The sequence below is a fragment of the Salvia splendens genome, chromosome 10, assembly GCF_004379255.2.
Source record: "Salvia splendens isolate huo1 chromosome 10, SspV2, whole genome shotgun sequence".
Lineage (NCBI taxonomy): Eukaryota > Viridiplantae > Streptophyta > Magnoliopsida > Lamiales > Lamiaceae > Salvia > Salvia splendens.
In genome coordinates this window covers 20992392-21008507 of record NC_056041.1, presented here as the reverse complement: position 1 = coordinate 21008507, position 16116 = coordinate 20992392, and the positions used below count along the sequence as shown (strand labels likewise).

At 39.3% G+C, this 16116-nt stretch overlaps 1 protein-coding gene across 3 annotated transcripts; it reads left to right on the top strand.

Annotated features, from left to right (window-relative positions):
- The first annotated feature begins 556 nt into the window (after positions 1-556).
- Positions 557-14356, top strand: LOC121750123 (protein PHOTOPERIOD-INDEPENDENT EARLY FLOWERING 1-like). Of its 3 annotated transcripts, XM_042144584.1 has the most exons (22): positions 557-980; positions 1121-1164; positions 2436-2526; positions 3395-3475; positions 3563-3670; positions 3817-3897; positions 3981-4069; positions 4241-4362; positions 4441-4502; positions 5107-5242; positions 5364-5432; positions 5509-5582; positions 5669-5803; positions 6106-6156; positions 7022-7090; positions 7187-7249; positions 7330-10402; positions 10906-10970; positions 11118-11188; positions 11566-12328; positions 12754-13271; positions 13436-14356. In XM_042144584.1, the coding sequence occupies exons 3-22, from the start codon at positions 2467-2469 to the stop codon at positions 13839-13841; spliced, it is 6096 nt and encodes a 2031-aa protein (XP_042000518.1). In that variant the 5' UTR covers positions 557-980; positions 1121-1164; positions 2436-2466; the 3' UTR covers positions 13842-14356. The 3 variants fall into 3 exon arrangements, with proteins under 3 accessions (XP_042000518.1, XP_042000517.1, XP_042000519.1); XM_042144583.1 differs by lacking the exon at positions 1121-1164; XM_042144585.1 differs by lacking the exons at positions 557-980; positions 1121-1164; positions 2436-2526; ... (1 more) ...; positions 3563-3670; positions 3817-3897 and having other exon boundaries at positions 4449-4502.
- Positions 14357-16116: the final 1760 nt, after the last annotated feature.

Sequence of the window (16116 nt, the reverse complement as noted above, 5' to 3'; positions counted from 1 at the left end):
ATAGATTTGAAATATTTTTTTTTTTTTTTTTTTATAACAAGAAGAGAGAATCACCCTAAAGTTCAAACACCGCCCCTACATTGGGCACATACGGCCATGGGCGAATTGAAAATTAAGTTTCCATCGTAATGGGCGAATTGAAAAATTATAATGTACTGTACAATTGATAGCAGATGGCCCAATTATGATAGGTCTGAGCAATTGATAGCAGATGGCCGGCCCAATTATGAAAGGTCCATTGTCAATCCATATTAGTATTTGATTATTTTATCGGACTAAATATGCATATGATTATTTTATGGAATTAAATACTTGAAATGAAATTAGGCTAATAGCTTGAACCACGCTAGCCAATATTAACCTCACCTCATAATTGTTCTTCTACCACATTAATCCCAAAGGAGTGACTGACTATTTATCATTTATCATCATTTAGAAAGTTACGAGTCTCTAACTGTTTAAACCAAATTGTTTTATTTAAAGAAAGAAAAATGGAACCATTTTATAGTAGATGATACCAAACACGCAACTCCTCCACCCCCAAAAATCAAGCCTCTATTTTGCAAACGAATCGCAGCCGTCGATCCCCGCCCCATATCAAGCCTCCATTTCAAAACCCTTCCCTTCAATCTAACCTCAGTCTTCCTCCTCCTCCTTTATTTTTTTTTTTATTTCACAAAAACCATATTTATATATTTAAATATAATTTCTTTTCACTGCATATATATATTTACCCTCAGCTGGATCGATACATACACTCTCGTATACGTATTTCTTTTTCCGGATCTGAGCCTCGTCGGAACACGCCGGCGCTTAAACCCCCGCGCTCCGCCTCCGGAAAACCCTAGGTCGCTCCGCCGACTTACTTTTCGTTTCTGCTTTTCGGCTCCTCTAGATCCTTCCAGCGCCTGTTTTCGTTTTCTGGCGGGATTTTATTTTGCTGTTTTCGCTTCTTTGAGTGTGGAGAGGGCGTTTTTGGGGTAAGTTTTTGTTTTGCGCCCCTTGATGTTTTTTTGAATTTTTTTGTGTGTGTTTTTGTGGGTTGTTGCGTTGATTTAGTGGTTATCGTGTCAAGCAAATGTTTGCATGCATTGTTGATGCCATGTTTTTTGGGCTGTAGTGTTTATTTTATGTTAGCTGGAATTAACCTCAACTGTATTCGAGGTATGTTTCTGTTGAGCTGAAGTGTACTTTTCTTGACCTTGCTTTGATGATAAAGGTCAATGTCTGTTCGTTTGTGTGTGAGATAATCAGTCATTGCAGTTTTCTTGAGGTTGTCATTGTTGGAGTTCATTTTACTATTCTGCATTTCGTGTGTGTGTGTGGATGTGTGTGTTCACTTGCATGACAGACTAAATTAGTGAATCTACTTTTGCTTATGTGTTGCAAGACTGGAGATGTTAGGTGCTTGGATTAGTTTTCGGGTACCAAAATATTAGCTCATAGAGAATGCCTGGCTGTAGGAAACCATTAGTTTTGAGAGGATGATAGTGTAGAGAACTCAAGTAGAATAACATAATTTTCGGTGAAAGGGCCCATGGTACAACACGAGAGATGAATTTACATTGGCAATGATTTGATGAGGAATATCTGATTGTAATGATATCCTACGTAGCTTTTCTATGAGTAAACTGTTTGCAAAAGTTGTTCTCGGTATTGACTTATTGAGAGTGGTATGTTATTTCGGTAAAGTCCTTACTCTAATGAGTGCTCAACAAGATCGCTTATAGGAGTAATTCATATGTTAGAAGCCTATTGCTCATGCTGTGATTGTGGAATTCTCTAACCATTTGTTTTTTCTTAGCTGTCAAGAGTTGTGAATTCTTGCTCACTTAGTGCAAAATAGTGAAGTAGGTATGAAGATGATAAACCTTGTATTGCTGAAATTAAAACCACTTATAGGTGTGGCATGTATATTTAGCAAGAATGGCTTCACATATTGACAGTGGTTGATGCAATGTTTTTGAGTACTACCGTTCATTTTTGAGAAAGCACTGTTTTAGAAACTGACCACAGAAAGAGAAGGAAGACACTAGTCAATTGTGGATGATGAGATGGTTTGTAGCATAATCAAACACAGGCTTTGAGCATCTTATAGATATAACGTCAGTAAAGACACAATTTTGCCCCAGTTGTAGGATTGCTCCACATAATTGTTGATAGTTGTGCTCATGTTATATCAGAATATCCTCTATGCTATCATTTTTATGATCTGCTCAATATGAGGATTTATTGGCTTTGTTCAAATTCTGCTCTGTCTCTCTGTCCATCTTATTTGCTATATATGCACATATTGTCTTTGCGAGCTCATTTGTATCTTTCTTATTTGCAAGATGTATGTAGTTATTGCTCGCTAAGTATGTGGACTATCTGACTCCAACCATTGCTTTTATGTACTGCACTAACTTATGTTTAACAATTTTCTGTTTTTGTAGTGTTAATTATGAGGTAGGTATACTGATAGTCATGGCCTCGAAGGGTCCAAGGTCTAAACTTGACCATGAATCGCGGGCTAAGCGGCAGAAGGTGAGGATTTTAACTTCATGTGTGTGCCAACTTAATTTGTATTAGGCTCCTAAAACATTTACTTCACCTCTCATTATCTGAGTATATACTTGATTTATAATTTAACCTAGAATATGTTTAACCTAAGATTTATTTGGAGATATGATCAATGAATTGTAATATTTGTCACTCTAGGATCTACTAATTTTGTTAATATACATAAAATTTGTCTGTTTGTTAATTGTTTTACATGCATACAGCTACAATTTCTACTTTCTTAGTTATACTTATAGCTTTCGAACATGGATCCCATAATACAGAGCCATGTTTTTGTTATTTATTCTGTGTTGTTTATCCATACAAATAAAGTTGCATTTGCTTGAAATCCATTACAAATCATATTTCTAAAGCTATAAATTTTGAAGTCATGGCTATCCAATATCATAATATTGTACTCCCTCCGTCCCATTACACGTGACACATTTCTTTTGGGGTAGTGGTGTTAAGTGGTCAAATGAAGAGAGAATAAAGTAGGAGTGAGAAAAAAGTAGAGAGAAAAAGTAGGAGAGAGGATAAAAAGCGAGAGATAGAGTGTTGTTTTTTTGCTATAAAAGGAAATGTCTCACTTATAGTGGGACGGCCTAAAAGGAATACGCCTCACTTATGATGGGACGGAGGGATGATCTATGATCGGGTATTAGAAGTATAAGGACTTATCATGCAAACACACACACAGACATCCAATGCATATCTTGATTGATAAATGCTAAGAAAAGCCGGGGCACATAGCAAAATGTCCGATCATTATATTCGAGCTTAGAATGACTGAAATATTCTGCTTCTATTGTTTAATTGTTTGCACTGACACTTTTTTTTCTCTCGATCCTAGGCCCTTGAAGCTCCGAAAGAACCTCAACGTCCTAAAGCACATTGGGATCATGTCCTGGAAGAGATGGTCTGGTTGTCAAAGGTAACCAAGTATATATTCTTTCAACGCGATACCTAGTTGATTGGCTCAGTTTTTAACTTTCTAAGTTTTTCCTGTATTGTTGTTTAGGACTTTGAGTCGGAGAGGAAATGGAAGCTGGCACAGGCAAAGAAAGTTGCTATACGAGCCAGCAAGGGGATGCTTGATCAGGCAACAAGAGGGGAGAAGAGAGTCAAGGTGCACATTTTTCCTTTTCCATTTTGCATGTGGTTGGAGGACTTTGAAGAAAGATGTCATTTTCACCCCTTCGTTTTGGCCTGATGTCTTACAATTATTTATTCAAGTCCACTGATAATTTGGTACGCTGAACACAATGTAATCAGGAAGAGGAGCAAAAGTTGAGAAAAGTTGCCCTCAATATTTCGAAGGATGTAAAGAAATTCTGGATTAAAATAGAGAAGCTGGCAAGTGCCCTCCTGAAATTTCTTTATAATGATTTTCTTTATATGATGATTTGATTAAATATCTGGTTACCATGGTGGTACAGGTGTTATACAAGCATCAGTTGGAGCTTGATGTGAAAAAGAAGAAAGCTCTTGATAAACAGCTTGAGTTCCTTCTTGGACAAACTGAAAGGTATTTTGTTATATGGGAGCTTTTTGACTGACTATCGGCCTGTGACTTTTATAGTACTATTTTTTATGATGAATAATTTCCATGGAAGATCAACGTCAGCAGATTCATGAAGAACTTTGTCCGTGTTATCCTATTAATTGACATACTGATGCTCCTCACCTCATCTTTTAGGTACTCATCAATGCTGGCTGAAAATCTTGTCAATCCACTTAGTCTTTGCAAACCATCTTACTTGTGCAATGCTGAGGCAAAACCGAGTACTTCTGGTAGAAGAGCTGACGAATCAGATAATGGTATGTCATAAATTTTGGCATTGATCAGTTCTACTGTTTTTGTGTCTTTTATGAGTTTTGATCCTTTGATAATGCTAGGATCCCAGTCAGATATCAAAGCTGTAGATGAAGACTATGATTTGCAATCCACCGAAGAATCTGTAAGTTCTAACTCTCAATAGTGGTTATCCTTATGGATGCTGTAAGCAGTATTCACAATTTTGTTGAAGATATTTGCGTATAGACATTGTGCAGTTTCCATGCATTTTATATCCTAGCACTAAATCCCCTTTTCTGATTCTTCAACTGTTTTGGCAAGTAGACCTTGACATGAGCTGTTAGTCTTTTCTTTTCTAAATCTTTTCTTACCCGTGACTACTTTATCAATCTATTTGACAAGGTAGCAGGGCTTTTATACTTGAGATAAACTATGGCCAGTTTTCATCTATAATAAGATGTTCTATATATGGTTTGAGTATTTTCTTGGAGGATCACCGTTGATTGTTTGAAGATTATAATTGAAGCCATGCGCTTTGTTTGTATAAAATTATTTATCTCTGGAATCCAAAAGGCTTGCATTCATCCATTGGACATCTTTGGCTATCTAGTATCAGTATGTGAGCTTGTAGAAAACTGACTATCTTCCTGTGCTTTCTTGCAAAAGTTAATCTGCATTTTCATTTTATGGATCCCAATTTAGTCTTAGTGAAATCTTGTGCTCTTATTTATAGCCATTATTAAAGCATCCCATTATCTTTCGTTCAGGATGATGATGAGCGTACTGTTGATGCGGATGAGGCTCTCATCACTAAAGAAGAGCGGGATGAGGAGTTGGCAGCATTACAAAGTGAAGTCGATTTACCTCTGGAGGAGATACTGAAACGTTATGCTGCCCATGAGGGTACCTCTTTATTTATGTCATTATGGGCGTCTCAATAAATTTAGCTCTGAAATTTTGGTTTCTTCTCCATGTTGTATGATTATGTAGTAAACTACTGTTGATTAATGTAATTTTTGCTCAGGCAGCAGAGAAAAAAGTCCCCAGAAGGATGATGATAAACCTGGAACAACCGGGCATAATGAACCTAATGGTTAGATCTTATCATGCTGCTTTTGAATTTATTTCTACTCACTTCCTTTTAACTTTTGAGGTTCAATCTTATTCAGGAAAAGAAGATTCCATGGGAGATGCCCTTGTGATAGAGAAAGGCAGCTCGCCTGTGAAATCTGGTCGTCGTTGTGTAAGTTGTATGTGTTTAGATATACTGTTGCAAATTGTAAAGACTGTCTAATACTCAACATAATATTCCTTGTTTGATAAATTCAGGTTGAAAGTAATGGTATTTTGTCTGCTCCAGAAATCCATTGTCCGGAGGTGGCTGAAAATCACAAGAGAAGTTCTTCGAAGAAACTTCTTGAGTCAGAGAAGAAGCAGATCTCACATGAGTTCAATGACGAACAGGTAAGTGTGTCTGTTTGGTTTCTGAATATATGTAGCTGTTTAATGTATAAGACCCTTAATGTTGTAATGTTGTGCATATTGCTACTTATCATGTTTATGGCATTCTTTTAGTTCCCAACTACTATGTATTTAGTTTTTACTTATTCCTTAATATGGTGTTTGTACTGGATTTCTCAAATTAATATTAGCCTATTAGGTCTAATTTTTTTTCCAACCTTTTCTTGCTAGTGCCTGCTCTTTCTATGTTATGCATTTGATACAGTTCAGATTATGTTGAACTCTGATTACTTCAATTTTTGTAGGAAGATGATGATTTTGTACTCTCAGCCCGGGAAGAAAATGAATATGACATGGTAAGCTCTCGATTATTAATTAATGTTTGGAATTTGACATGTTTTGCAATGCACCATTCTTCATTTGTAAGGGTACCTGCAATTTCGTATCATTAACAATTTGCTCATCCATCACATGCAGCTAAGTTTCTCCTTTTTCAGTGAGTGCTATGCATTATTACCTAATGGACTTGGGTACCATTATTTTTCATTATTCCACATAATCCATCCAGGCTTTAAAATACATTTTAAGAACCATAGCTCATAAAAGCTTGATAAATATATGAAAACACATCAGTCATAAGCCATAACTGCTAAATAATTACAAGTCAATATCCAAGAATATTGAATCATCTCCCTCTGTCTCCATCTTCATTTGCACCGTCAACCATATTCCTCCTGTTTTTGCATGATTGAAAAAATAAATATTAGAAATAAGTACTCCCTCTGTCCTATAAAAAATAGAAACTTTTGGGACGACACGGTTTTAATGAACAATTGGTAAAGTAAGAGAGATAGATATAAAAAGTAATTGGGCTATTGTTAGTGGAGAATGGGCCCACCTCATTAAAGAGAAAGGAGTTACCAAAAATAGAACTGTGCTATGTTTATGGGATGGACCAAAATGGAAAGAGTTTCTAACTTTCTATTGTTATGGGACGGAGGGAGAATATATTATGTACTATACTTTGTCAAAAAATAAAACTAACCTTTTGGTTGATTTGTTTTCTCTTCCTTGGTGCTCAAGACTCCCCCCCCCCCTCTATTAGCAATGACATTGTTGCTTCGTCATCTTCATTATCTGTGTTGACTACCCACTCATCCGAAGGAAAATCTTCTATATTTTTAGTCTTCTCTTTATTTGATACCTGTGGTCGGTTTCTAGGATGACGAAACAACTCTCGTGGAGGAAGAAGAATTAGCAAATGCAGAAAAAATCAATACTGCAGATGAGGTGAGGATGTGGGATCCTTATATTCTGAAGTCTTGAATTTTCAAACTTTTATTTAGTCAATTAGACGGTAATATTAATTAATCATATGATTTTCAGATTGCACTTCTCCAGAAGGAAAGTGAAGTTCCTATAGAGGAATTGCTAGCAAGGTATAAGAAGGTACGTAGATGAGTTCCCTGTTTCCTCCCCTCTGTTCTTATTGGGTGCATATAGTTTTCTGATGATACTTTATTGTTCAGGATTGTGACAGTGGAGATGTAGATGGGGATATAGATGACGACTCTAGATCCTTGTCTACTTCTGGTTCTGAAGAGTTATTGGATTCACCAGAACATAGGATGTCTAACCTTATGCAGCCTGATTATGGGTCAAATGGATTGGAGCCAGATATATGCTCCCATCCAGAAGAAGAAGCTGAATGTTCAGGAAAATCTGGAGAAGAGGCACAAAGTGAAAATATAATTGCTGATGCAGCAGCAGCTGCCAGGTCAGCACAACCAACTGGAAATACTTTCTCAACGACAAAGGTGCGAACAAAGTTCCCTTTTCTTCTAAAGTTTCCCCTGCGTGAGTATCAGCATATTGGTTTGGATTGGCTTGTGACCATGTATGAGAAGAGACTGAATGGAATACTTGCTGATGAGATGGGGTTGGGTAAGACGATTATGACCATTGCGCTGCTTGCTCACCTGGCTTGCGAGAAAGGAATTTGGGGTCCACATCTCATTGTCGTTCCAACTAGTGTCATGCTCAATTGGGAGACTGAGTTTCTTAAATGGTGTCCTGCTTTCAAAATATTGACATACTTTGGAAGTGCAAAAGAGCGGAGAATAAAGAGGCAAGGATGGTTGAAACCTAATTCATTTCATGTTTGCATTACGACTTATAGACTCGTCATCCAGGATTCAAAGGTGTTCAAGAGAAAGAAGTGGAAGTACCTTATTTTGGACGAAGCCCATCTAATAAAGAATTGGAAGTCACAAAGGTGGCAGACGTTACTCAATTTTAACTCCAAGAGGCGTATTCTACTAACTGGTACACCATTACAGAATGATCTTATGGAACTGTGGTCTCTGATGCATTTCTTGATGCCACATATTTTTCAGTCTCACCAAGAATTTAAGGATTGGTTCAGTAATCCTATATCCGTCATGGTAGAGGGACAAGAAAAAGTAAACAAAGAAGTAGTTGACCGACTGCATAATGTACTCCGCCCCTTCTTACTTCGCCGATTGAAAAGGGATGTCGAGAAACAGCTTCCTTCGAAGCATGAACATATTATATGTTGTAGGCTGTCAAGGAGGCAGCGTAACTTATATGAGGACTTTATTGCTAGCTCCGAGACTCAGGCTACTCTAGCTAATGGTAATTTTTTTGGAATGATCAGCGTTATTATGCAACTTCGTAAGGTTTGCAATCATCCCGATCTATTTGAAGGCCGTCCAATTGTAAGTTCTTTTGATATGCGTGGTATAGACATGCAACTTAGCTCTTCTGTTTGCTCAATGCTTGCCCCTGGGCCATTTGCATCTGTTGATCTTAATGGCTTAGGATTTTTCTTCTCTCATCTGGATTTCTTCATGACATCTTGGGAGAGTGAAGAAATTCAAACTATTGCTACACCTTCAAGCTTGATTCAGCAACGTGCAAACCTGTCTAATTTGGAGGATAATTGGGTCAGATGCAAGAAAAAGAATAACAGGCATTCGACAAATATATTTGATGAGATTCAGAAGGCACTATTGGATGAGAGGTTGAGAGAAATGAAAGATCGTGCAGCAGCTGTTTCGTGGTGGAATTCTATAAGGTGTAGAAGAAAACCCATTTATGCCACTGGCCTCAGGGAGCTTGTCAGTGTCAAGCATCCTGTCCATGATATTCATCGTCAGAAACACAATCCTTTGTCATATCTGTATTCATCCAAGCTTTCTGATATTGTACTTTCCCCAGTTGAAAGATTTGAAAAGATGGCTGATCAGGTCGGAAGTTTCATGTTTGCAATACCTGCTGCTCGTGCACCACCCCCAGTTTCCTGGTGCAGTAAGGGTGGATCACCTGTGTTTATTCACCAAACGCTGAAAGAGAGATGGTCACAAGTTTTTTCCCCTCTTCTTACTCCATTTAGGCCTGCTATTGTCCGGAGGCAAGTTTACTTTCCAGATAGAAGACTTATCCAGTTTGACTGTGGTAAGCTGCAGGAGCTTGCAGTTCTGCTCCGGCGACTTAAATCAGAGGGTCATAGGGCTCTGATATTTACCCAAATGACAAAGATGCTTGATGTTTTAGAGGCATTCATCAATCTTTATGGCTACACTTACATGCGTCTAGATGGTTCTACTCCGCCTGAAGAGAGGCAGACACTCATGCAGAGGTTTAATACAAACCCCAAGATATTTCTTTTTATTTTGTCAACACGGAGTGGAGGTGTAGGCATCAACCTAGTTGGGGCAGACACTGTGATTTTCTACGATAGTGACTGGAATCCTGCTATGGATCAACAGGCACAAGATAGGTGTCACAGGATAGGTCAGACACGTGAAGTTCACATATATAGGTTGATAAGTGAGAGCACAATCGAAGAGAATATTCTGAAAAAGGCCAATCAGAAGCGGGCTTTGGATGATTTAGTTATACAAAGTGGAAGCTACAATACAGAATTCTTTAAGAAGCTGGATCCAACAGAATTGTTTTCGGGCCATGGAACAGTTTCCCAAAAGGATACACTACTAGAAAAAACATCCAAGAATGGTGGTGAGGTAACATTATCTTGTGTGGATTTGGAAGCTGCCTTAAAGAATGCTGAAGATGAGGCAGACTACATGGCGCTAAAGAAAGTGGAAGAAGAAGAGGCTGTAGATAATCAAGAGTTCACTGAAGAAGCAGTTGGCAAGTTGGAGGACGATGAGCTAGCCAATGAAGAGCAAATGAAGCCTGATGGTCCTGCCGAACAGCCTGCTTTGAATGTGAAATCAGATGAGGGCAATGTTGTGAGTGAAAGCCATCCAGTTGAAGAAGGAGCCCTTGCTTTACAGAATAATGAAGAAGATGTTGATATGCTGGCTGACGTCAAACAGATGGCTGCAGCTGCAGCTGCAGCTGGGCAGGCTATCTTGTCTTTCGAGAATCAGTTACGCCCCATTGATCGATATGCAGTACGCTTTCTTGAGTTGTGGGACCCAATTATTGACAAGACTGCAGTTGAGCCCAATACTCAAATCGAGGAAGCTGAATGGGAGCTGGAGCGCATTGAGAAGTTAAAGGATGATATGGAGGCCGAGATTGATGATGATGAAGAACCGTTGGTGTATGAAAGTATGTGCTCTTTCAAGATTGACTTTTTTTATGTTTTTTATTGCTTTGCAAATATTATGTGCATTTTAGAAAGTTATGGTACTATGGAGCATCTTTCCTATGATTAGTAAGCGTTGTTACCGTTACAAATACGATCATAATCTTTTAATACACATTGATGGTTTTTTATGTTGTGCTTTCTCTGTAAGTTGGATTTAAATTGCTTTGCATTTCAAATTTATATCCTGGATTCTAGATGAATCTTGTGTGATTTGACTTTCACTGTGTTAGTTACTATCTTCATATTTTTTCCTTTTTTCTCTCTGTCAAGTTTGTCTTTTCTTCTTTTCTGTTATTTTTGATTTTTTGTTGGCAGTGGTTGAAAAACTACATTGTCATGGAAAATATTGTATTTCATTAAATCTCTTGACAAGAAAATCCGCCTCACTCGCTATGTAGAAAATAAGAGAAGTTAATCACCGCATGCATCGAGACTTTATCTTAATTTAATTGTTGTTGTTTAGGTTGGGATGCTGATTTTGCAACTGAAGTATATAAACAACAAGTTGAAGCTCTAGCGCAACACAAGGTATGCAGCAGCACTTGCTTTATGATAAGATTTGTGAGAACCAATTCATTTGCTGGTGGATCCTTTTGGAATTTCTACCTCAATTTAGTTATTTTTATGGTTGAAGATTTTCTTCCTAACTAATATTTAATACTACCTATCTAATAGTTGATGGAAGATCTGGAACGTGAAGCCCAGGAGAAAGAGGCTTTAGAATGTGGTTATTCAGACGCTCAAAGGTTAGTATTTGTAAAAGAAACTCTGAATTCAGTGTATGGAGTTTTTTTGTTACTTGTTAGTATACATGCAGACTAGACTAGCTTGATAGACATATCTCATTCAGTGGCCTCTTTAGTATTCACGGGCAATTCTTTTATGTGAATTCTAGGACCTAGGTCTCTTATTAACTGATTCTAAGTTCACCTAACAAAAATTATGTATACATGCTTGCTCACTAAGTTCACCTATTCACTTACTACACTAGTATGTGATACAGAAACATGTACTGTAGTTCCTCTTATGCAGAAGAATAATATCATAATAGGTGTGCGTGCTAGTTTATTATGTTCTATTGAACAGCTTTCCTTCTAGCTTACTCTGTTTTCTGTCCAAACAGGGATTTCGTTACTCCAAAACCAAAACCGAAAAAGAAAGGCAAAAAGGCCAAGTTCAAATCCTTGAAGAAAGGAGCTCTAGTTTCGAAATCCATATCTATAAAAGAAGAGTCATCAATAGACCATATGTCAATTGATGATGACATATTATATGATGACACCCCCACATCTTCAGATGCTTTATCTCCCTGCTCAACTCAAGAGAAGAAACGTAAACCTTCAGATAATGAAGAACACAGAAGCAGAAAGAAGTCTAAAAAGTTGAAGGCTTCTGAAACTGGGAACATTGTTTTGTATCACAAATCTCCTGGAAAGCATCAATATGAACTTAAAGACTTGAAGATTTGTGATAATGGTTACTTTGATAATGAAAAGCAAATAAATAGAAACAGGGTGCGAGGAAAGCTTTCTATCCCCATCATGCCTCTGAAACGAATTTTCACAATAAAACCAGAAAAGTTAAAAAAGAAAGGAAACATTTGGTCTAAGGATTTCCTCCCTTCTCCTGATATTTGGTCACCAAAGGAAGATGCCGCTTTATGTGCAGCTATCCATGAGTATGGTCCAAATTGGAATTTGGCAAGTGAAATCTTGTACGGAATCAGTGATGGTGGGTCTTACCGGGGCAGGTTTCGTCATCCTGTCCATTGCTCTGAGAGGCTTAGGGAACTAATTCAAAGATATGTGTTATCAGTTAACGATGTTACAACTAATGACAAAGCTGTTGGCATGGGTACAGGGAAGGGTCCTCTAAGAGTAACTGAGGTATGTTAGCAGCTCTCTCTTGATGCATTGTATTAATTCATATGTTGCTGTTTGTCTGCTATCTTTGCCAGTAAATAATTTTCTGAAGTGTTATTGTTGCACCAATCAACGTTTCCTGAAATGTTTATGTTTGTGAAATAATGTGTTTTTGTTACGATAAGTGAAGTATTAGTAAGCGGTGACTTGTTCCTTAAACCAAGGATACAGCAGTTACTTTGCATAATCTGACAAAAATATAGTTTGAATGTAATTTGTTTAGATTTCTGCTTGTTCTTGGACAATTAAATCCTCTCAGTAAACCTCTTCTTTAGGGATGAAGCTTGAAATGCATGCTCTGTTGATTTGTGATATTAGGCATTTCAGTTTGTTATTGGCTCCAAAAATACATATGTTTCCTAATTTCTTTTGTATGTTTCATGAAATAGGATAACATCCGGGTATTGCTTGGCATCACTTCTGATTTACCAGATCACGAGCCACTTCTTCAAAAACATTTCTTTTCAGTGCTCTCTGTTGCTTGGAGGAATATCTCGCACTCCAGCCACAGTGGCAATGCTCTATTATTTCAGAACAGATTCTATTCATCGCAGGAGTTTTATGCCTCTGCCAGCAGTAAGAATTCCTTGGGAAAATCACCAGATACGCTGGGATTCTCTAATTTGCCTCAGTGTGGGAAGTTAGTAGCCGCTGCTCTGAATAGAAGCCGCAACATTCAAACAGATGACAGGCTAACTATCATCAATCCTTTGGAGGATACCCCTGTAGAAAAGGAGATATTGGATTTAACGCTTGAGCTTGAAACAGATAGGGATGAAGTTCTACCTCTTCCCTCGGTCGTTAATGTGTCAATTCTTGGTGCAGACCCATCCACGTCTTTCAAGGGGAATGCTGGAGAGGACCGGCAATTTAAATCCTCCAGGGGCACAGTTGAGAGTCAATTCAGGTATTATCTCTTGTTAATACTGTATATATCTTCATTTTCGGTTCATAGTGTATTCCTTGTGTTCTTTGTATCTTAATGTGGGAACCTAAATGCTGCCAATGTTGCACTAATCTGTGAGTTTTGATAAGCAACCTTATTCTCATATCTTCTCTCTTCGTGTCCAGAACTGCATCAGCTGCACATTTTGACAGTTGTTTTGGGGAAGAATCACAAGTATTAACCACAGGCGATAACAGGTCTTCAAATTCAGGAAAAAACAAGCTCCCTGTTTCTGAGCCGATCAAGCCTTCTAAATCGAAGTCGAGAAGAGCAAGTAAAGATCAAACTGACTCGCAACATTTGACTTCCACTGAAGTGTTCCAAAATCTGCCATTGTTGCCAACTGACCCCAGTCTGAAGTTCGATGACTTGTCCTTTTCTGATATTGGATTTGACTCTGCCAGCCTGGTGGACATGGATGAAGGTTTATCCCCCGACATGACAGAGCTGGTCTCGTCAAACTATGACCCGGACTTGACGTATGGGCTGGACGACCTGTCAGATTTTACTGAATTTATAGAAATGGGGTAATGAGCAGCAGGCAAATGCAAAAGAAACGCCATAAAGCTTCAAATGGGAGAGTTGCCATGTATTTGAACGGCTAAATCTCAGGACCGAGAAACTCCCAGTCAATGAAAGTGAGCCCGGCTCAAGGTTGTTGAGGTTTAAATGCTGTGCTATCGGGAATAAACAAAGGGAAAGATAGACCTCGATGAATGACCTGCAAATCGAAGTTCCTGGTGGTTGGGAGTTGGGGAAGATGAATGCAGGCCATTTATAGGATTGTAGAAGTTCCAGCAGGAGATAATGAATTTGTGATATGGTAGGCTGTAGGATAGTATTCTTGCAAGTGGTGTTTCTGCTGCTTAATTTTTCTTCCTTGCAGTTTTGGGGGCTATATTTTTTTCACACTTCCATTATTAGTTCATGCATTGTAGGCACATCATCTGCACGGAAATTGCAACATCTGCTCTATTTTAATATTAACAAAATTGAAGTTGAAAATTCGTATACCAGAGGAATATTTAACTACATTTTATTAAAAATGAATCTCTCAACTTATCCAACAGAATTACAGATTGAGGGCACAAAACAAGTAAATTAACACAATTAATAGTATTAAATGCCTCTTATCTTTTTTTTAATGATACAAATGTTTGAAATTTACATAAATTATACAAAAAAGTTCATCTATGTTTTAAGTTAATACATTATGTCATACTCCCTCTGTCGGTGAATAGGAGTCTCGTTTTTTCATTTTAGTCCGTCCTAGAATAGGAGTCTCGATTCACTTTTACCATAAATGGTAATAGGGCCTCACATTCCACTAACTAATTCCACACACATTTCATTTAAAACTAATATATACAAGTGAGATCCATGTTCTACTAACTCTTTTCCACCAAATTTTCTTAACATTTCTTAAAACCCAGGCAACCAAGGAATGAGACTTCTAAGGGCATCCACAATGGGGCGCCAGAAGGCGCGCCCGATGCGTGCCATCGTCCTCGGGCGCGCCATCGGGCTCCATTGTGGGTGCCCGGACGATGGCACGCCCTACTCCCATGCCCTAAGCTTCGGGCGCGGAAGAAGCGCGGACGATAGGCCCGTCCGCGCCATCGGGCACCATTGTGGGCTCCGCGAACGATGGCGCGGACGATGGCACGCGTTTTTGAATTTTTTTTTCCGAATTTTGTCTATTTAAACCTCGTTTCTCATTCACTTGTTCATACGAACATCTCGCCCCTCTCATTTCTCTCATCTCTCACATTTCTACCTCTCTCACATACCAAAATGAACCACGACGACGACACTAGTTCCTCGGAGGAAGGTTGTCCGACCTCGGATGCCTTAGATGCAGCCGTTGAAGAGGCCATGACGGAATGCTTAGTCGAAATGCAGCGCGAGGAGGCGGCGGCGGCAGTGGAGCAGATCCGCAGGCCTATTCGACGTCAGACGGTTGTCCGACGCGACCACGCGGCAGCTAACCAACATCTGTTACAGACTATTTTGCCGAGCAACCACGGTGGGGCCCGACTATTTTCCGTCGCCGGTTTAGAATGCCGCGTTACCTTTTTCTCAGCATTGTCCAAACGTTGGAGTCACGTGATGAATACATGACGTATCGGGAAGATGGCGTCGACAGACCCGGACTTACACCGTTGCAAAAGTGCACGGCTGCACTCCGTCAGTTGGCCTACGGCACCACGACGGACATTTTCGACGAGTACCTCCACGTCGGGGAGACAACAGGCCGGGAGTGCCTGAAGAGATTATGTAGGGGAGTTGTGGAGGCATACGATGACACATATTTGCGCAAGCCGACTGCTATTGATTGCAGTCGACTGGGCCTGATGAAGATGCACGAGACGGAGCACGACTTTCCTGGGATGCTAGGGAGCGTCGACTGTATGCATTGGGAGTGGATACAAGGGCAACCACCCGACGATGATCTTTGAAGCCGTGGCTGACCGTCGGCTCTGGATCTGGCATGCTTACTTCGGCGTAGCCGGGTCGAACAACGACATTAACGTCCTCAACTCATCCACCCTCTTCACCGAGCAATGCAATGGCAACGACCCGACCATCGAGTTCACTACCAACAGGCGCCAATACCGCATGGGGTACTACTTGGCCGATGACATATACCCACGGTGGCCTGTTTTTCTAAAGACGACCAGCTGCCCAATGGGTGAGAAGAGAGTTTTATTTGCGCAAAAGCAGGAGGCGGGGCAGAAGGATGTCGAGCGGGCATTTGGTGTGCTCTAAACACGGTGGGCAATAGTGAAAGGGCCTGTTCGTCTCT

Bases quoted from the DNA above. Each gene is read 5' to 3' on its own strand.
- LOC121750123 (XM_042144583.1), top strand. From the start codon at position 2,467: ATGGCCTCGAAGGGTCCAAGGTCTAAACTTGACCATGAATCGCGGGCT. The intron at 5,243-5,363 runs GTACCTCTTTAT...ATTTTTGCTCAG, and splicing joins ACGTTATGCTGCCCATGAGG to GCAGCAGAGAAAAAAGTCCC. The intron at 5,804-6,105 runs GTAAGTGTGTCT...CAATTTTTGTAG, and splicing joins ATGAGTTCAATGACGAACAG to GAAGATGATGATTTTGTACT.